This window comes from Talpa europaea, assembly GCF_964194135.1.
Source record: "Talpa europaea genome assembly, chromosome: 2".
NCBI classification, from domain to species: Eukaryota; Metazoa; Chordata; class Mammalia; order Eulipotyphla; family Talpidae; genus Talpa; species Talpa europaea.
In genome coordinates, this window is record NC_140068.1 from 41,240,005 (window position 1) to 41,261,869 (window position 21,865).

The 21,865-nt window shown below is 33.2% G+C and overlaps 1 protein-coding gene across 1 annotated transcript in view; it reads left to right on the forward strand.

Annotated features, from left to right (window-relative positions):
- The window catches only part of REV3L (REV3 like, DNA directed polymerase zeta catalytic subunit), a gene marked incomplete at both ends in the record, with an annotated part of 133,730 nt that overhangs the window by 62,044 nt on the left and 49,821 nt on the right, over positions 1-21,865 (forward strand). The window contains 9 exons of the mRNA XM_084228856.1: positions 819-915; positions 5,579-5,673; positions 6,475-6,579; positions 7,547-7,631; positions 7,719-7,867; positions 10,846-10,965; positions 13,364-13,601; positions 16,226-16,365; positions 16,948-21,106. Coding sequence (XP_084084982.1) covers positions 819-915; positions 5,579-5,673; positions 6,475-6,579; positions 7,547-7,631; positions 7,719-7,867; positions 10,846-10,965; positions 13,364-13,601; positions 16,226-16,365; positions 16,948-21,106 — 5,188 coding nt within the window. The remainder of the gene's footprint in view (positions 1-818; positions 916-5,578; positions 5,674-6,474; positions 6,580-7,546; positions 7,632-7,718; positions 7,868-10,845; positions 10,966-13,363; positions 13,602-16,225; positions 16,366-16,947; positions 21,107-21,865) is intronic.

Consider the following 21,865-nt stretch of genomic DNA (forward strand, 5'->3'; position numbering starts at 1 on the left):
CACATAAAGCCAAAATCTTTAAACTTCTGAAGGTGTATCAAATCGGTAATGTGTTTTGGCCCTGTGTTTTGTTAAAAAGCAAAATTTAGCTGGAGAAGATAACAGATTTAATATCTGAAATATTAGGATTTATATTGTGCCACTCAGATAAAAATCAGGCTTTTTTTAATCTAAATACCCACAAAAGATCATAGAAAAGGTGCTAACATTTAGAAACTGCTTCTAAAGTCTGACCCCTCCACCCCCACCCCAACTCAGTTTCTGAAACTGGGGTGACCAAGCCAGAAGATTATAGTTTCCTATCATATTGTCTTTGCCTCAGGTTCCCACTCACTATTACTGTCATTACTTCTGAGATGCAGGAATATATATCCTATGTATTTCTTTTTGCTCAGGCATTAGTATTAAAACATGTTTTGAGTTTTATTTTATCTACTAGAATTTTAGTTGAGGTTCATAATGAATAGCCTAGCCATTTCCATTAAAGTTTTCAAGAATTCTTAATTCTTTTTTTAAGCAATTTTTAAGCATACTGACCACAGTAGCACATTTAAATATATCATACTTTTATTCCAGTATGAATGTATTGGAACCATTACTCTAAACTATATAGATATAGATATAGATAGGTAGATATAGATATAGATAAGTAGATATATAGATATATATAGATATATTCAGTTCTATGAGTGTGTGGATTTTTAGGACACAATTTGAGCAACTGTTGATGTAAATTGTGCATTATTTTACTTTAAAGGGTAGTGATATGCAAGTCAAAAATAGAACTTCTTTTACCTTCTTTGCCTTTCTGTTCCTAGGTGATCCATTGTGTGCAACTAGTTCTTGCAAGGACCAGCTACCAGGAAATTCTGTTACTGGTACTTTATTTCGGTGGGAAGAAGATGAAATACCAAGGTTAGTTAATGTGGTAAATAAAAAGAAAACTTACCTACATATGTCTTACTTTAGGCAGAAACCAGTGGTTACTCTAACCTTATATTTATTTCTTTAATCCTTTAAATTTATCAAAAATGCAAATCTTAACACTATTGTGTTACATGGAATCATAGACCATGAGAATATTACCTAGTTACTACCTAATTAACAAAAGGAATCTGAATGTAAACTTTATACTTCTCTCCAACATCCATCTTCATTTGCACTCTAAGTTGATATCCTATAACTTGTCTAGTAAAAATCACATAATAAAATAGAAACCTGAAACTTAAATAGCAAATATTTTTAATATTTCTTAATATTTACAAGAAAAATGAGTGATTTGAGAGTGGTGACATTCCAGTTTTTAAATTTTCCCAACATAAGGCAAACATGTAATTAGCACCTATCTAAATTATCAACAGTAGCTTTATCTACATAGAACTCAGAGGGATTTCTGTTTTCTGCCACAAAGTGTTGCCCAAGCTTTCTTGATCCCACTGTTGATCAGCTGGGTATTGGCAGGGTGTTATATTTTTCATCTCTAAACTACATATATCATCTGATGTTTTTTAAGCAGATTTTTTTTTTTTTTTTACGAAGAATGCAAGGTAGTATTTATTTAGTTAAATGACTTTTTTTTGTGTGTGTGTGTGGGACCCTTGCCGGTGGCTGGGGATCAAACTGGCGTTGCAGAAGCTGCGGGCAGCCTTGCAACCCAGCGCTGAACCCTTGTACCACCAGGGGAGGCCCCTAGTTAAATGACTTATTTTGATGATAAAAATTTGATTTATTACTCATTTGAAGATAAACATCATAAAATATTTGTTTTGAACTTAGTTTCTATTCTTCAAAGTCCAATGTGTACTTGACAGAATTTCCATCTTATAGATTACTTGGACTTCTTAATACTTAAAATTAAGAAAAAGTCCTATTAACTAATGATAGAAATACATTGTTTTATGACTGTAGTATAATATCACAGAGACTTTGAAAACAGAAGTGATATGGACAGTCAGTTACTTGCCTTATCTCTTGATAAACACACGCACATATTTTGGTTCCTTCTTTAGATACAGCAGAATTGTCTTTATAATCATGTTGAGATGGTGCTAAGTTTAGGGAGAATATATTTTATCACATCAGTTTTTTATGATACAGTCTCTCTGTTTTCCTAAAGTTGCAGCAAATCAACTTGATCCCAGGATTTTACCTTCTTACTAGATCCCTTGATTTTCAGAGTTCTGCAGAGTAATTTGGTTTTTTTGTGTGATCAATTAAAATCAAAGTTTTTTGTATTTGATGTCTTTCCATAACAACATTCTTCTAGTTAGGCCATAAGACAGAAATAAAACTTCACTGATTAGGAGATTGGAGAAACCCTAGGTGTAATAATTAAAAGTTTGAAATTTAGAAAGCTTTTAATAGTTGATAAATTATAAACAATGAGGTGTGTAGGTGTCTAGTGAAATTACACAAAGTATTCAGAATTAGAATTTATAATAAATATAGGATAGCTATATATTTGCCTCAGATTTCATAATTTTTATTTTGGGGATGCTTATATTAAACATGAAAATTCATAATTATATCAAGTACAAATAATGTTAAAATTTTTTGCAGTGCTCTTAGATTTTTTATTAGTCTTGTTTCTATCCCCAGTGCTAGTTAGCACCTTCTTCTGAGTATTTCTTTTTACAAAGAAACATATTATATTCCTTCACAAACATTACTACAGGGACCATAACAAATAGAGAACAATTAAATCATAATGAGATGACAGTGCTAAGTTAGCTCTACTAACTTTACTTGCTAATTCATTGTAGATTACCACATATCATGGATCTTCAGGGTCTTTTGCCAGAATATTAGGTCCATAAAAGTCAAGTCTGATTCAATAATGTTGGGTTTGTTTGTTTTTTTTTTTAAGAAGCTTTTTTTTTTTTTAAAGATTTATTTATTCATACATACAGGAACTGGGGTACAGGTCAGATGTGCGGGAGGGTGAGAGGATTCACCAGAGACGGAGCGGGGAACATAACAGGCAGACTGACTGAAATACACTACTGAGGGGAGCAGCAGGTGAGACAGGAGAGGTCTGCTGTGCCATGTGGGTTTCTGGCCAGCCGGCCAGGATCGAACCCACGCTGCAGAGGCTGCAGACAGCTTCACAGCGCTGAGCTCAACTGCCTGTGCCACCAGGGGAGGCCCTGCTTCAGTAATTTAACCCTGGCTGCCCATAAGAATGATTTGAAGAAATTTTTATATTATGGATATCTGACCTCCATCCTTAATCATTCTAATTAGTAGGTCTGTTGTGTTTAAACTATGAACAGAAATGTGCAGAGAGGTCAAGTGTCTCATTATCATCATACTGCTTATCTACCTTATGTAACTAAAATGAATGGTCTACGTGAATTTGCTGACTCAAATTCTTTACTCACTCTTTTTCTATCTACTGGAAACATCTTGGAACAACTCCTGTTTTAAATATCTGGAGTAATTTTGTCAAGAAATAGTTATATATTTCTACTGTGAGGTTGCAATTTTCGATGTTATTTTTTTCCCCTTTCTTTGTCACAAATGTGCTGCTACTAGAAAATTCACCCTTGAGACATTTGCAACATAATATTTTTCAAAAACATGAATTTTTTTTAATGGGTTTACCACTATTTATTTTTTATTTTTTTAAATAATAACTTTTATTTTTATATTCCCCATACAATTGCAACCCCCTTATTTTGACCCCAGTCCCTCCCCTCCCGCCCTCTACCCCCCATAGAGTGTCTCTGGTTCATAGTTTTTTGTTGATTTTGATTTTCACTTTCTTATAGTTATTCATTTTCCTGGACCCTTATTTCAGTTTTCTAGATTCCTGCTATGAGTGAGACCATCCGGTATTTTTCTTTTTCTTTCTGGCTTATTTCGCTGAGCATGATCCCTTCCAGCGCCATCCATGTTGCTGCAAATTGCATGTGTTTATCTTTTTTGAATGCTGAGTAATATTCCATGGTATATATGTACCACATCTTCTTGATCCAGTCATCTATTTTTGGGCATTTGGGTTGTTTCCAAAGCTTAGCTATTGTAAACAGTGCTGCTATAAACATAGGGGTGCAGGTGCTCTTTGGAATTGATGTTTCTGTGTCCTTTGGGTAAATACCTAGGAGTGGAATTGCTGGATCATATGGAAGCTCTATGTTTAGTAGGTCCAGAAATCTCCACACAGCTCCCCATAGTGGTCGGACCAGTTTGCACTCCCACCAACAGTGCAGAAGAGTTCCTTTTTCTCCACACCCTCGCCAACATTTGTTGTTGCTAGTTTTTTTAATATGTGCCGTTCTCACTGGTGTAAGGTATCTCATGGTAGAAAAACATGAATTTTTTAACATAAGGAGAAAAGTATTGACCATAAACTATTTTGTCGTGTACTCCATTTCATGGCTAAACAGACTTTGTTAAATTACATAAGGAAAACAGTCTGCATTGAGAATTAATTTTTCTGAAATTAAAATGGATATATTGTGATAGGTTGACTGCCTTTTCTCTCAATGGTAAAAAGATGTGTGTGTGTGTGTTTTCTGTCTACATGTGTACATCATGATGTACCACGTGAATGTATACATGTATTTATTTGAATCGTAATTCTAGGGCATAAACAAATTCCAGTGTTCAATCATAATTTCCTTAAGGGTAGGGAAAGGAAAATGAAGTTTTACTAATTTTCCATTAAAATAGTTTTTAAACATTTCAAATAGGAATTTTAATGAAACTGCCATCATCCACTTTTTAGTAAAATCATGCTTTTCTGTCTTTTACTTGGTGTCCGTATTGATAGGAACTCTAAATTTTGAAATGAGTAAGTTGGGATCCACATTGGATGTATTTGTTCTATCAGTCAGGGACAGTTTCATAGTTTGTTTCTAATCTTTTTTGTGACGCTAATGAAAAGACTCTTTTGAGTCACAGCATATTATTGGGGAACAACCCTCTGCAGTTTTCATAAAAATTAGTGACCTCGTTGAACTCAAGTGGTTTCTCAATTCTGTAGTTAAGGAGAATTTCAAAGCACTTGTCAGCTCAGCAGTAGTTGAGCTCAGGAGGAACAGCATCATTTATCCATTTTCAGTCTGCCTGCTTCCCCTCTTCTCTTGCTGCATTTTCTTTCCTTATTTTTAAAACCCATTTATGACTGCAGAGAAAGACACTTCTGGGCAAGTGATTGCATTTGTATGTAGTATTTATTTACTTATTTATTTTTGATGCATCCCTCTGTTATCCCATTCTGCCCTGATTATGACCCACATGCTAAAACATTTTACAGTCCTTATATTGGATTGTCGGAAAAGTCATGACGTATTTTTTTCTGTGTTTTTCTATGCAAAAATGCATCATGACTTTTCTTACAACCCAATATATAAAATACAGTGAACCAAGTAGAATATATGGTGAAAGTATCTCAATAGAGTTGTCAATATAACAGGCTTTTTTCTTGCTTTTTATTTCTTTATACATATACAATATTATTTATGTCATGTATAGTTATTATATCACTGGCTTTTCTGGTTGCCATCTAAACAAAAAAAATATTCAGAAAATTTGCTCTTACATAATTACTGTATTTTTGATATTTTAAATGCAGCTCTTTAATACTGGAAGGTGTTGAACCACAGAGTACCTGTGAATTAGAAGTGGATGCTGTAGCTGCTGATATCTTAAATAGGCTAGATATTGAAGGTATGTATATTCCTAGTAAATGTTTTATTAAAAAAATTAATGATTTTAATTTTTCAAGTACAAAAAATAGGGCAGAAAACATTACTAAGGGAAAGTAAGATGCTATAGGAGGATGCAAAATGTTATAAAATATTGCTTCCCTACCTCTGATGAGATAGCCATTATTATTTCATTTATGTGAATATTTGCATAGGCATAAACTTAGGGTATGATACACATAAATTAGTGTAAAAGAATTAATAGACTGCTTTTTAATATTTCAATGTCTAGGCTATATGTCAGGGAGGGGACTCTTAGATCTGCTCACTATTATCAAATACTTGAATATTATTCACTTGCTGGATTTTGGGGAGCTGATAGAAGGAAACCTAAAAAAAGGAGTGACATCATAAATGTAGGTAGGGATAAGTTGTTTTTATTATACAAAGTAGATAATTATTTTTCTTAAAAGGTCAACTTTTTTTTTTTGGTTTGGATTTTTTTTTTTTTTAATTTGTAATTTATTTTTGCCTAGAAGAACTGGGGTATAAGCCAGAGGTGTGGAGGAGGGGGCGTTGAAAAGATTCACCAGAGTGAGGAGCAGAATAGTCAGATTTACTGAAATACACTACTAAGGAGTGCAGCAGGGAGACAGGAGAGGTCAGCTAAGGGTTAGCTTCCTGGCTGGGGATCAAACTCAGGTCTTAGTGGATAGTGCTGAGACTTAATCCCTACGCCACAAGGGATGCTCTGGATTTCTTTTTTTAAACAAGTGTTTTTCACTTTGGCTCTTGTAGTATTGACATGTGGTTGCAATTACAGCTCAAATTGGTGGAAATCCTGGTCTACAGGCAATATGGGAAGATGAAAAGCAAAGGAGAAGAATCAGAAACGAAACTTCTCAAATTAGTCAACCTGAATCACAAGGTATAAACTCTTAATGGTACTCTGATTTTTTTTTAACTAGATATTTTAATAGAAAAGTTTTAAGTCATTGACCTTTACTTTTAACATTATATTTTACTTTTCAAATTATCTTTAAATTTTTAATGTATTTTTTGTATATTACTGCTCTGAATCTAGTAACTTTTATCTTTATAACTATTTCCAATATGTCACTCATTGTCTCACTCACCATAAGAAATTGATCTCTTTTATCCTGAATTTTGTACTGTACATTACCTTTTTGCTCTTTTTTTATTCTCTAGTATCTTCCAGCCCTCTGTATTTTAAAATGAGCCATAGAAAATCCACAGATTATCAGCTTCAATTTAGAGATACTGTGTTTATTAAGTTTTGAAACATAATCTGTGAAATACTGCCCTAAATTCTCTCATCTTGTATAACTCGGAAGAAAATATTCTATTTATTATCAAAACCTGCTATATTCAAAAATAATTTGATGGGTCTTAAATAAATGCCATGAAAATAACAAAAAATTTTAAAATAAAGGCAAAAGAATAAAAGGCATAATTCAAAGACAGTTTGAAATGTAGTAGTAGCTTACTATAGTTACTTTAGTGGTAGCTTACTATAGTTATAGTAGCTTAGTATAGTTTATATAATTTAAATGTTAAATTTTCATTTAAATAGAACTCTAATGGAAAACTTTCTAGGTTCAAGGTGTTTTATACATTTGTAGGTAGAGAATGATGTTTTTATGTTTTAGATATGGGTACAATTACAGAGCTTAATCTTAGACTGACTGTAAGTGCTTAATTTTACAGCTTCAATAACAGTCATTAGTCTTTTGTGTGATTTTATAACTACTTTTATAGTTATATGTATCAAGAAAATAGTAAATTTCTACCATTTAAAAAACTATTTCAGGAAAATAGAAAATATTTCATTCATTTGCTATCTACATTTTTTAATGCACTTTTAAAATTCAAAGATCACAGGTTTGTGCCAGCAACAGAAAGTGAAAAAAAATTTCAGAAGAGACTTCAGGAAATTCTCAAACAGAATGATTTCTCTGTGTAAGTGGTTATTTATTATAGATCTCAGAACTAATTTTATTACTTTGTTATCTAGTTTGTTATAAAGGATATGTTTTAATTAAGCAGAACATTATCAGGATCTGTGGACTACAGTGATGGATCCCAGGAGTTCTCTGCTGAGTTAACATTGCACTCTGAAGTTTTGTCTCCTGAAATTCTTCAGTGCACACCTGCTAATATGGTAGAAGTCCACAAAGATACAGAGTTAAGCAAAGGTGAGATTTTTCTATGGATACAAAAAAACACCATAAATAGACATCTTGGTATTTAGCACTGAGCTATTAGTATTTGATTGAGTTGGCTAAGGTTTTTTTCCTAAGACATAAATACCTTTGCAAAACATAAATCCTATTTCCCATTCCTTTACCTTTTCCTCATCTCTAGAGGTAAGCTTTATTCTGAAGTTGTGCAAACTATTACCATATAGAACTATATTTTCTTATATATGTTGTCCACATAAAATGTAGGTCCAAAATATTGCATAACATGAAATTTACTAATTCAGTGACTTATAGTAGATTTACAGTTTTGCAGACATCTCCACAATTCAGTTTTAGAACATTTCCTTAACCTAAAAGATTCCTTGTATTAATTTTTAGTCACACCTATTTCCATCTTCAACCCCAAATAACTTCTAATCTTCCTAGCTATATCATATAAATGAAACCATACAATAGGAATTCACTAAGATATATGCTAAAATATGTGAAGATAAAATATAAAACATGTATTGGATGAATTATTTATACTTTTGCAAATATAGTCCTTGTTCTGCTTAAGGTGAGATATAGCCCTTTCGGTTCATAGTTGTGACCTACCTAATGTGTGCATACCTTAATTTTTCTACTATAAGTGTCCCAATGCACTGCCCAAGAACTCTAGGATAATGTTGAGCAGAAATAATTAATAGTTTTTTCCCTAACTTTAAAGGGAGTGCTTCATATTTCACCAAGTATTAAATTTACTATACGATATTTATAGATAAACTTTAATCTGATTAAACTCTCTTCAGTTTCTTGTTTGCTAAGAAGTTTGGCTTTTTAAAATCATGAATGGATATGCAATTAAATTTTGCCAAATGTTTTTCCTAAATTTTTTGAAATAATCCCAGGTTTTCTTTTACTCTGTTTTCATTTTCTTTTTTTTTTTTTTTTTGAAATTCAAATAAGGAGTTTGGACTTTATTCTGAGAAAAATGGAGAACCTTAGGAAGATATTTACACCAAATAATACACACTGATTTCACCAAGACATTTGATAGTCCTTGATAATCTAGATACAATGGAGAACTGGAGACTGAGTAGTAATAAAGTAGGGTGATTGTAACTATTTGGAAGTGTCCGATAAAAATTCAATGCATAAAATTGTTAGCGAATAAAAAGAGCATTGTTAGCATTCTTCCAGGCCTTCCCCTTGATTCTGTTTTATTCAATGTATTTATCAAGAACCAAGATACAATATTTTTACAGGTTACAAAAAGCTGGAAAGAAGATATATGTATTGTTCAACATTATCAAGATCCAGAAAGTACTCAAAAGGATAGAATGATGGACCTAAGACAGCATGATAAAATTTTAAACTGCATTTATGTTTAAAATGATCTAATATTAAAGGATAACATGGGTAATCCCCGCTTTGTAGTCTAAAAGTGGATCTCTACATACCTCTGACCTCTCACATGAAGGGCATGTTGAAGTTCAGCCATTGGTATCCTCCATATTTTGATAGAGCCAAACCCTTCCACCACTATTTCAAACTACCCCTGTACCACCTCTATAGTCTGTTACCTCCAGAGTCCTCTTTCTGTTTTCATTTTCTAATGTTAAACTCTCCTTGAACTACTGAAACAAACCCTTTGCCACAATGTGGTATGTTTTCTTCAATATTGCTATATCTACTTTGCCAATGCTTTGTTTAGAATTTTAACTTTTTTAATAATTGAGAAAAATACATAATTTGCCCCAGTAAATTAATTGTTGAGCTTTCCTCTTAATACTCTTTTCAAGATATTTTATTAGACTGATATAATCTGTTTCTCAGAGACTTGACAAATCTCACCTGTAAAATAATCCAAATTTATATTTTTATGGATGAACTTTGTGTTAGGGATGGAAGATAAAGAGACTGAATTATAAACTAATAATACATTTCCATAGTTGTTACAGATCTTCTCAAGCTTTCTATCAGTTTGAACCAAGTTTTATATCGTGTTTTTCCTAAGAAGTTACCCATTTTGCTGACTTTCCAGAGTTTTTGGTATACAGTTGTTAATAGTATTATTTTTAACATCTCTGTTATCTTTGGCACTTTCCACTTTATTTTTAACCTAATTGATTCATTTTTTCCTCTGTTTTGATCATTCCTACCAACCTTTTCTATTTTATTTTCAGAGCCAGATTTTATTTTTACTGATCCTCTCAATTGTCTTTTGCCTTCAGATGAGTTATATTTCAGTTTTTTGTTTGTTCATTTGTGTATGTCATAGAATATGTTATAAATATTTCTTGTTGAAACTCTTTACTCTTTTTTAAACTGCTGAAAGCACTTAGTTTTATGTCTGATTGAATACCAGAACCAGAAAAATAAAATTGCTTTCAAATTAACTCTAACTGCCTGCTACTTATTTCCTGTATAGTCTCTTTTCCCCATACTATGTGTTTTTTATTCTCTGCCGCTCCCTTAATTAGACTATGAAATTTATTTTATCTCTGCTCTTGAAATTATTTAATCTCTTTTTACATTATACCCTGTAGCTAAATCATATGTTGAAATACTTACACTTTTAGACCATGAATTGAAAGATTTCTGAGAAATATAAAGTTAATGTGAGATGAATTTATTTGTAGTTTTAAAATTAGAGAATAATTTTATTATTCAAATAAAAGTTTGTCTCTTTCCTTTGTATATTTTAATGTACAATGATTTTTGTCAGAGTATTATAGCTATAAACTAGGTAGAATTGAAGAAGCTAAAAATATTTGGTGATCACAGATTCAGGGTTTCTTTTTTTTAATCCGTGTGATCGATTGATTATATATTTTTGTGACTTGTTTTATTGCATTTTTATTTGTCATATCACTTCAGTTTTTAAATAGGTTTACATTGTAATACTTCCTGATGTACACACATTCTAAATAGTATATTTTAGTTTTAGACCTTTGCTTTTATGTTTTTATATTCTTTGTCATCTTAAGGTCACGTTGGACTCAAGGTCGGAGAAGCTCTTATTAATGAAGAAGCAATTTTGAACCTCATGGAGAACAGTCAGACTTTTCAGCCTTTGACCCAAAGACTGAGTGAGTCACCAGCTTTCTGTAAGTAACAATGTTAGCATAAATTTTCAGTATTTTACAAAAGTGTGTATGTGCTGGTATTTTTTTTTCTTTAACTCGAAGAGGTTAATGTTGAATGTCTGTAAATATTTGAAAGAATGACTTCATTGCATTAAATGAAATAGCTTTGTTTTTTCATTTTCTACATAGCTTTTTAAAAAAACAATTGTGAAAGAAAATAATTACCTTTTTTTAAAACTTCACTTTGGAAGAAAATTGTATTGCCTTAGAGAGAAAATGCCTGTAGTTTGAATTAAAATTTTCCGTAGTTCATTAATAAAATACCATAATTGATTGATTGTTGGAGAGTTTCAGAAATTTCCCTGGACAGTTCCCTTTTTTAGCCATTAATTTTGGGTTAGTGGGGAACATGACAGTTATTTCTGAGTGTTTTTGCATTTCCCTAAATGCATTCTCATTAGTATCATAGGTCATTGATTTCATGTAATGTAGTCTAACTTACATCTTTTTAAGAAATGTACTTAAAATTTCATTGTGAAAAGTGAGATACCATTGAATCTTATAACCTTTTATATCTGGCTGTTTCATGCAGATGTTTGCAAGGTCATTTCATGTTGTAGCATGTTTCAATACTTAGTTCCTTTTTAGAAATGCAAATGGCCAACATGCATATGAAAAAATGTTCAACATCACTTGTAATCAGGGAAATGCAAATCAAAACTACCATGAGATACCATCTTACACCAGTGAGAACGGCACATATTAAAAAAACTAGCAACAACAAATGTTGGCGAGGGTGTGGAGAAAAAGGAACTCTTCTGCACTGTTGGTGGGAGTGCAAACTGGTCCGACCACTATGGGGAGCTGTGTGGAGATTTCTGGACCTACTAAACATAGAGCTTCCATATGATCCAGCAATTCCACTCCTAGGTATTTACCCAAAGGACACAGAAACATCAATTCCAAAGAGCACCTGCACCCCTATGTTTATAGCAGCACTGTTTACAATAGCTAAGCTTTGGAAACAACCCAAATGCCCAAAAATAGATGACTGGATCAAGAAGATGTGGTACATATATACCATGGAATATTACTCAGCATTCAAAAAAGATAAACACATGCAATTTGCAGCAACATGGATGGCGCTGGAAGGGATCATGCTCAGCGAAATAAGCCAGAAAGAAAAAGAAAAATACCGGATGGTCTCACTCATAGCAGGAATCTAGAAAACTGAAATAAGGGTCCAGGAAAATGAATAACTATAAGAAAGTGAAAATCAAAATCAACAAAAAACTATGAACCAGAGACACTCTATGGGGGGTAGAGGGCGGGAGGGGAGGGACTGGGGTCAAAATAAGGGGGTTGCAATTGTATGGGGAATATAAAAATAAAATTTATCATAAAAAAATACTTAATTCCTTTTTACTGCTAAATAATATTTCATCATATAGATAAACCTATTTCATCCAGTTTATCCATTTTTCAGATGATGGATATTTTGATTCTACTTTTTTGGCTATTATAATAATGCTATATGATTATTTGTGTAGAGTTTTTTTGTGTAGACTTATGTTTTCAGTTCTCCTGGATATAAACCAGGAGTAGAATTGCTGGATCATGTGCTTAGTTTTTGTTTAGCATTTTGAGGAATAGCCAAAAATTTTCCAAAATGACTGCACCATTTTATAATCTGACAGTGTATAAAGGTCCCAATTTCTTAAAACCCTTGCCAATGCTTGTTATTATCTTTGATTTTAACTACCTAGTGCATGTGAAGTGGTACTTGTGATCTTCGAGGCTTTTTAAATAATGTTATTAACCACCAATTTTTAAAGCTTTCTTGCGTTTCTCAGCTATGGGTTTTGTTTGCCTATCCTATGAGCTAAATAAAATTTCCATGAATGATAAGGTGTTCATGTGTATACTTTTTAAGGCACTTCCTTAGCATGAATTTATATATTTAGTATTGTGTAAATGTACTCAATATATTTATAACTATTTTGTGTATATTTATTGTATAAACATAAGTGTAATAAAATATAAAAATAAAAATAGTATAAGATAATATATATTTATTATATACTTTATTTTGAGTACTTGTGACCATATTTGGTTTAGTAGTTCTCAAACTTAATTCTTCAGTAAGACCATGAGCAGCTTGTTAAAATGCGAATTTTTGGATCCAACCCCAGAAGTTCTGATTCCATAGACATGGGCTGGGGTCTGAAAATTTTCTTTTTAATAAGGTCATAACAATTTTCTAATGTAGGTCATACTTTGACCATGTTTTTTGGACCAGCTGCATTCTTTCGGGGTGTGCTAGATTCAATGATGTCATTGCTATTTTGTAGTTGCTCTTAGTTGTTGACTATTTAGAAAACTTAAGTTATTTGTTGGTGATGCTTCACTTGTTTTATAGTGGACAGTAGCCCCGATGAGGCATTGGTACATCTCCTTGCTGGTTTGGAAAATGATGGATATCAGGGGGAAAGAAATAAAATTCCACTGCCATGTCATTCCTTTGGAAACACTAAAAATCCCCAAAACAGTGATGATGAAGAAAATGAACCACAGATTGAAAAAGAAGAAATGGAACTTAGTTTGGTGATGTCTCAGAGATGGGACAGCAATATTGAAGAACATTGTGCCAAAACGAGGTAACCTTATAGCTATTTCAGTTATTTTAATAACTTCCTTTTGTCATTACCACTGTTATTTAATCAGAAGGAAATTATTTCTTACCATTATTCATAATATAAAATACTTTATAATATAAGATGACTTCCTTTTAATCCCTAGTAAGTAGTGGTTTGTTTTACATGTGGCAAAACTTCATATTCCAAATGAAATAAAATTTTGGTAAATTCATAAAAATAAACCTTATTCTTAAAAACCATGTATTTACATATGCAGTATTAAGATGAGTGGGTGATAAATGGGTAAAAGTGGAATGCCTCCTTATCCCTAAACTTGGGAATACAGAATGGCCTCTGAGAATTAGACTGTTATGGGTCAGAGCAGCAATTATAGAGTCAGTTTGAAAGTAAGGAATAGTTTCTAAATCTGATTAGACTAAAGGAATTAAATATTTTAAAAAATAAGTGAATTTCTGAAGCAGACACTGAGATGCTGGTTCATTTCTCAAGGTAAATGAGTAAGTTGGCACTGTAGTTTTCTAAATCAGCCTCTTATGAGCTTGATTGGGTTGAGTCTGTCCTAAGCTGTATGCTGTTTGTAAAAACAGGAAAAAATATTAGTCCTGAGTTGAGATACTAGTATGCTCCCCTTTAAAATTCTGTAAGTAAAACTAAAACTTCTGAAGTCTGTTTTGAAATTTTTATCCCCACGCCATTATTGAAAGGTGAAAGTGATTAACCCATAAATTCAGTATTCATTTGTATATAAATAAAATTTTTTTTTAAAGATTTAATTATTTATTTATACAAGCCCTGGATATAGTCAGAAGCGGGGGAGGATGAGAGAATTCACCAGAGCCAGAGCGGGGAGCAGAGCAGGCAGAAGGACCGAAGTACACTGCTGAGGGGAGCAGCAGCAGGAAAGGTCTGCGCACCATGCGGGACCCTCCTCCAGTGGCCGGGGAGCAGCCAGGGATTGAACCGGCGCTGCAGAGGCTTTGGGCAGCTTCGCAACCCAGTGCTCAACCGCTGCGCCACCAGGGAGGCCCTATAAATAAAATTTTATTTACTTATAAAATCAGGATGTGGACATCTCCAGAAATGATATTTTTTAACATAGTGTCTGTTTATCTACTTGTTTTCTAGTCTGTGTGCTTTTCTCACCCCCTCAACACACCTTTTTCCCTTGTATATAGTTTCCTTTTTTATCACTTAGGGTTTTTCATAAGTTTCATTACCCTTCAAATCTAACTGGCTTGGTAATATTCAAGCATTCTCAGAGTTGGAGGAGGAATGGAATACCAATAGATAGATAATCGCATACTTGTACAAGGATACCCAAATTTGATTGGGATAGGAACTAACAGAAGGAATGTACTGAAATAGTCTATTCATTCTAGATGTTCCTAGCCAAATCTAGTACATTATAAAGATTCAGGAAATGAGAACTATTCCCATTACTATAGTATTGAGAAACTAGAGAGATGTTTACATACATACTCATGTAACGTGTGTGATTACATGTCTACTATATATATGTAATACTTTCAGATATTTTAAAGGTTGCTAATTACATGAAAACTGGTATAGACCTGCATGTGGCTACAGAGGACAAAAGCAGGATTTATAGGTAGAAGATGAAATATTTTATGGAATGCAGGAAGAAAATTACTAACAACTAAAGCCATTTACAATGGGAAAGGTTACTCTGTAAGACAGCAAGCCCCTTACATTGAGAATATAAAAGCAGAGATTGCATTGGGTCTGTTAAATTTAACACTTTTGTACTGGGTAGAAAGTTGACTAGATGACCTCTAGTGATGCCACATTTAATATTGATTTTTATGACAGATTGTAATTTAGGAAATTCTTAATGGAGATTTTTTTAAATATTGAGGCAAAAAGGAAAATTAGGTTTGAGCAGAAAGGAAGTTTGCTCATCTAGAGAGAAGGGAAAGTATTAAGCAAGGATCTAGTGAAAAAATATAAATTATTGTGATGAAACCTAACTAGAATATCCATCTGGTCTCACAGTTCATCTGAATTCCTTAGTAAACATACTTTATGGCTACGTCTGAATTGAAAAAATAACTATTACTACTTCCTAGTCATTTTCTGATTCCTGTTATTTTCTCTTTCAGTTTTGATCTGAGCACCCCTTTGCCCACCTTTTTCTTTGTTTTTTTTCCCCAATTTATAAAATCGTGATTGTGAACTTATGGCAACTTGTTAAAATATGCCACTCTGCACCTTTTTCGAAATTACTGTATTTTCACCCAAGCTCTGTTACATGTATATATCTTAAGGATAGGATAAAGGGGAGATTACAGAGAAAACATGATTAACATGATTGATTGGATATTGTAATTTAGAAAATTGCGAAGCTGTATTATGGAGTAGTAATACAATAGTAAGTAAAGGAATGATGGTGTCTCCCAGCTCACATACAGGGATTGTAAAGTCTACAGTAACTTTTTTTGTAGGACATAATACTAAGGCAAAGTAAACCTGCTTTCTTTTTAAACTTACAATTTTCAGATTAATTATTCAACTTTACTATTACTGTCATGTCAAGCAAATTATTTGAATATGAAATGCTTTCTTTCTAATGATCATATTCACCAGTGAATCTTAATATTTTCTAGATCACTGTGTAGAAATACGCATAGAAGCTCAACTGAAGATGACTCATCTTCAGAAGAAGAAATGGAATGGAGTAATAACAGTTTGTTTCTAGCCAATCTTTCTATACCTCAGTTAGATGGAACTGCAGATGAAAATAGTGGTAAGTAAATAAGTCTACCATGAACTTTTCATTATTTAGGGGCTAAAACTATACTTGATTTTGACACTGTAATCACATTTCCCATGTATTTGACTGTGAAATGTACAATAGTGTTCCTTTGTCCTCTGGGATTTTCTCTTCCGAAAGAATGTAATAGATATGTGATTCTTCTATTTCTAAAAGGATAACATTTGATTTAAAGCTTTATTTACCTTTAGTTTGTCATGTTAACATTTAAGTAGCATAATATGAAAGTATGCTCATACAAAAAAGCATATTATTTTATTAAAAACTTCACAACGGCTTTTCCCTTATTCCCACAAAAGACATGAAATATTAATATAATCAGTTTATGATCTAAATACTATGTGTTCAAAATAATAACTAATAATTAGTTGTAACTAACTGTTAGGGTTATTTAGCTTGAATTATCCTGATAGGAGTAAACTATTGAGATAACCATTTTAAACATACAAACTTAATTTCATAAAATTTCTTTCATGGTGATAGTATCATAATATGGGAAAATATATTAAAAATTAAGAGAGTTGAAGTAAAATTAATTGTTTTCCTCCATTTCAGACAATCCATTGAACAATGAAAATTCTAGAACCCACTCTTCTGTGATTGCAACAAGCAAGCTTTCAGTAAAACCTTCCATCTTTCACAAGGATGCTGCTACATTAGAACCTCCATCTTCTGCTAAGATTACCTTTCAGTGTAAACACACAAGTGCCCTTTCTTCCCATGTTTTGAACAAGGAAGATATAATTGAAGATGTTTCACAGCCAAACAATGTAGAAAAAGGTCTAGATCATTCAGCTGCTGCTTTTACAAATGAAAGCACTTACTCTGTGAATTACCCTGGATCTATAAGCAGTACCATCCATTCAGAAAACTCTCATAAAGAAAGTAGCAAGAAAGATATCCTCCCAGTATCTTCCTGTGAAAGTAGTATTTTTGATTATGAAGAAGATATTCCATCTGTGACAAGACAAGCACCCAGTAGAAAGTATACAAACATTAGAAAAATCGATAAGGATGTTCCTTTTATACATATGAACCGTCACACTAATGAAAGTACATTGGGCAAAAATCCTTTCAACTTTTCTGACTTAAATCATTCAAAGAGTAAGTTAACCTCTGAAGGAAACGAAAAAGGAAACAGCACAGCTCTAACTAGTTTATTCCCTTCATCATTAACTGAAAATTGTGAATTACTATCATGCTCAGGGGAGAATAGAACTATGATGCAGTCTCTTGATAGCATTGCTGATGAAAGTGGACTGAATAAACTTAAAATTAGATATGAAGAATTTCAAGAACATAAGACAGAAAAACCAAGTCTTAGCCAGCAAGCAGCACATTACATGTTTTTTCCCAGTGTTGTTCTTTCTAATTGTCTCAGTAGACCACAGAAACTCTCTCCTGTCACATATAAACTACAGCCCAGCAATAAACAGCCCCGGTTAAAACTGAATAAAAAGAAACTTGTAGGTCATCAAGAGATGTCTTCCAAAACTAGTGAGACTGGATCACCAAAAGATACACAAAATAATCCCTGTAATAATCCTGAAAAGGATAATGTATTGACCAATGATTTAATTAAAGTTAATCGTGGAGCTTTTGAAAATAAAACATCTACAGATAGTTTTATAGACTGTCACTTTGGAGATGGAACCTTAGAAACTGAGCAGTCCTTTGGATTGTATGGAAATAAATACACACTTCGAGCCAAACGCAAAGTAAATTATGAGACCGAAGATAGTGAGTCAAGTTTTGTAACACACAACTCAAAAAGTAGCCTACCTCATCCCATGGAAATTGGTGAAAGTTTAGATGGATCACTCAAATCTCGAAAACGAAGAAAAATGTCTAAAAAGTTACCCCCTGTCATCATAAAATATATTATTATTAATAGATTTAGAGGGAGAAAAAATATGCTTGTGAAACTAGGAAAAATAGACTCTAAAGAAAAACAAGTGATATTAACAGAGGAAAAAATGGAACTATATAAAAAGCTTGCACCTTTGAAAGATTTTTGGCCAAAAGTTCCTGACTCTCCTGCAACCAAATATCCCATTTATCCACTAACACCAAAGAAAAGTCACAGAAGAAAATCAAAACACAAGTCTGCTAAGAAAAAGACTGGTAAGCAACAAAAGACAAATAGTGAAAATATTAGAAGAACTTTGTCTTTCCGGAAAAAACGGTCACATGCTATTCTTTCTCCTCCCTTGCCATCTTATAATGCTGAAACCGAAGACTGTGACTTGAATTATAGTGATGTTATGTCTAAACTAGGTTTTCTTTCTGAGAGAAGCACAAGTCCCATAAATTCGTCTCCACCTCGCTGCTGGTCTCCTACTGATCCAAGAGCTGAAGAAATTTTGGCTGCTGCAGATAAAGAGGCAGTGCTTTTCAAGGGTCCTAACACACATAATAGCAGGACTGTTAATACCCATATAGAAAAAAATAGTCGAGCAAGAACACAGGTTAAGAAAGCAAAAACAAAACTTGTTAATCCCTCTGTAGTTACTAAGAAAAGGAACAAACGAAACCAGACAAACAAACTAGTAGATGAGGGGAAAAAGAAAACAAGAGCAAAACAGAAGCAAAAAACAAATGAAAAAGCTACATCAAGAAAGCACATAACTCTTCAAGATGAAAAAATTAAATCTCAGTCTGGTGCTGAAGTTAAGTTTGTACTGAAACAGCAGAGTGTGCCTGAGTCCTCAAATAGTTATGGAGGCTCTCAGCTGCTTCTGAAACAGAAAGATGTGTCACTTGAGGGCTCTACTACAGACCATATACTTTCTGCCCCGCTACCCACCGGAATTCATGCACAACAAAATTTATCTGGCTGTTTTTCTTCTTTCCTAGAAAGCAAGAAGCCTGTAGATCTGCAAACATTCCCCAATTCACGAGATGATTTGCATTCATCAGTTGTTTGTAGTTCTTTGGGACCTGGACTCTCAAAAATTAATGTTCAGAGGTCTCATGGTCAAAGTGCTATATTTACTCTAAAGGAATCAACCTTGATTCAAAAAAATATATTTGACCTTTCTAACCATTTGTCTCAGGTAGCACAAAATACACAGATGTCACCGGGCATAATGTCTCCCAAAACAGAAGAAAATGCAAATATGCAAAAAAACTATTTGTCATCTATTGGAAAGTTAAATGAATATCGCAGTCCTCTAGAATCAAAACCAGATCAAGCATATGGCCCTAATTTTTTGCATTGTAAAGACAGTCAGCAGCAGATTGTGTGTATGGCAGAACAGTCAAAGCACAGTGAAACTTGTTCTCCAGGAAATGCAGCTTCAGAGGAAAGCCAAATGCCTAATAATTGCTTTGTAACTTCCTTGAGAAGTCCAATCAAACAAATAGCATGGGAACAGAAACAAAGGGGCTTTATTTTAGATATGTCAAATTTTAAACCTGAAAGAGTAAAACAAAGGTCTCTGTCAGAAGCAATTTCACAAACCAAAGCACTTTCTCAGTGTAAAAATCGAAATGTGTCAGCACCTTCAGCATTTGGTGAAGGACAGTCTGGACTGGCAGTTCTAAAAGAACTGTTACAAAAGAGACAGCAGAAAGCACAAAATTCAAATATTATGCAAGACCCATTACCTAATAAACACCAACCAAACAAAAACATTTCTGGCTCCCTTGAACAAAACAAAACCATTAAGCGAACCCGATCAGTAACATCTCCAAGAAAACCTCGAACTCCAAGAAGTACAAAACCTAAAGAAAAAATTCCTAAACTTCTTAAAGTGGAATCTCTAAATTTACAGAAATCCAGCCAGTTGGATAATTCCCTATCAGATGATAGTCCTATTTTTTTTTCAGATCCAGGTTTTGAAAGTTGTTACTCACTTGAAGATAGCTTGTCACCTGAACATAATTACAATTTTGATATTAATGCAATAGGTCAAACTGGGTTTTGTAGTTTTTATTCTGGAAGTCAGTTTGTCCCCGCTGATCAAAATTTGCCTCAAAAGTTCCTAAGTGATGCAGTTCAGGATCTTTTCCCAGGACAGACTATGGAAAAAACTGAGTTTTTAAGTCATGATAACCAGAAATGTGATGAAGATAAACATCATGCCTCTGATTCAGCCTCGTGGATTAGATCTGGTACTCTAAGCCCTGAACTATTTGAGAAATCATCCATAGATAGCACTGAAAATCATCGACACAATCAATGGAAAAATAGCTTTCATCCTCTAACAACTCGGTCTAATTCCATAATGGATTCTTTTTGTGTCCAACAGGCAGAGGACTGTCTAAATGAAAAATCCAGATTGACTAGGAGTTCAGTAAGCAAAGAAGTATTTCTTAATCTTTCACAACCAAGCAGTTCAGACTGGATTCAAGGTCATAACAGAAAAGGAATGGGACAGTCGCTTGACTCAGTCAGTACCTCCTTTACTACAGTACTATCTTCCCCTGATGGTGAACTTGTAGACGCAGCCTCTGAAGATTTAGAATTGTATGTTTCAAGAAACAATGATATATTGACACCTACTCCTGATAGTTCACCAAGGTCTTCTAGTTCTCCCTCACAATCTAAAAATGGCAGTTTCATCCCTCGAACTGCTCACATTCTAAAACCACTTATGTCCCCACCAAGTAGGGAAGAAATTATGGCAACTTTGTTGGATCATGATCTTTCAGAAACTGTTTACCAGGAACCATTTTGCAGTAATCCTTCTGATGTACCAGAAAAGCCCAGGTAATCAGAATTATTTTTTTCCCTTGGGTCACTCTAAATAATTACAATGTGTATAACATTTGGTACCTGGTTGCTAGTTTTCTGGCTTAGTGCTATCTTTGCAAGTGTATTTTTTGAAAATCACTCATGGTTATGGACTTAAGAAAACACAAACTAACTTGATGGTTGTACCTAGAGAAATTTATTTGAGTTGATGAGTGTTGGTTGATCTTGGACTTACTAATGATTTGCCACTTTGTCTCAAGGATTAGAGTTCTACAGGTGCTGCAACATGATGGCAAATTAAGAATGATGTCATAATACTTTAGAAGTATTATAATTATTTTTAAATTATATTTCCAAAATGGAAAACTTACAGTTTTTTTAAGACTTCATTTTTAAGTGTTTAAAAATAAATATACACTTGTTTAAGTACTCTGATGATATATCTCTAAATAAGGATTACTTTTAAGTTGTTTCAATTGTATACCATTTTTTTCTTATTGCCAACAATCTTTAATCAAATCATTATTATTGTACAAGTATACAATTATTAGGAGTGCAGGATCGACTTCAGTTCTGTATGTCTTCTCTTTCTTTTAGGAATCTTTTCAGAAAAGTGATAGAGACACAGATGTACACATACATAGGTAGTAAACCAATAGCAAGATGGAAAAGAATCAAAAAACATGTTTTATTTATTATTACTTAAATAGGTCTCTTGTACACCTCCATCACCAAGGTAGAACTTTAGCTGAGAAGAGCTAAGTTGGGGAATGT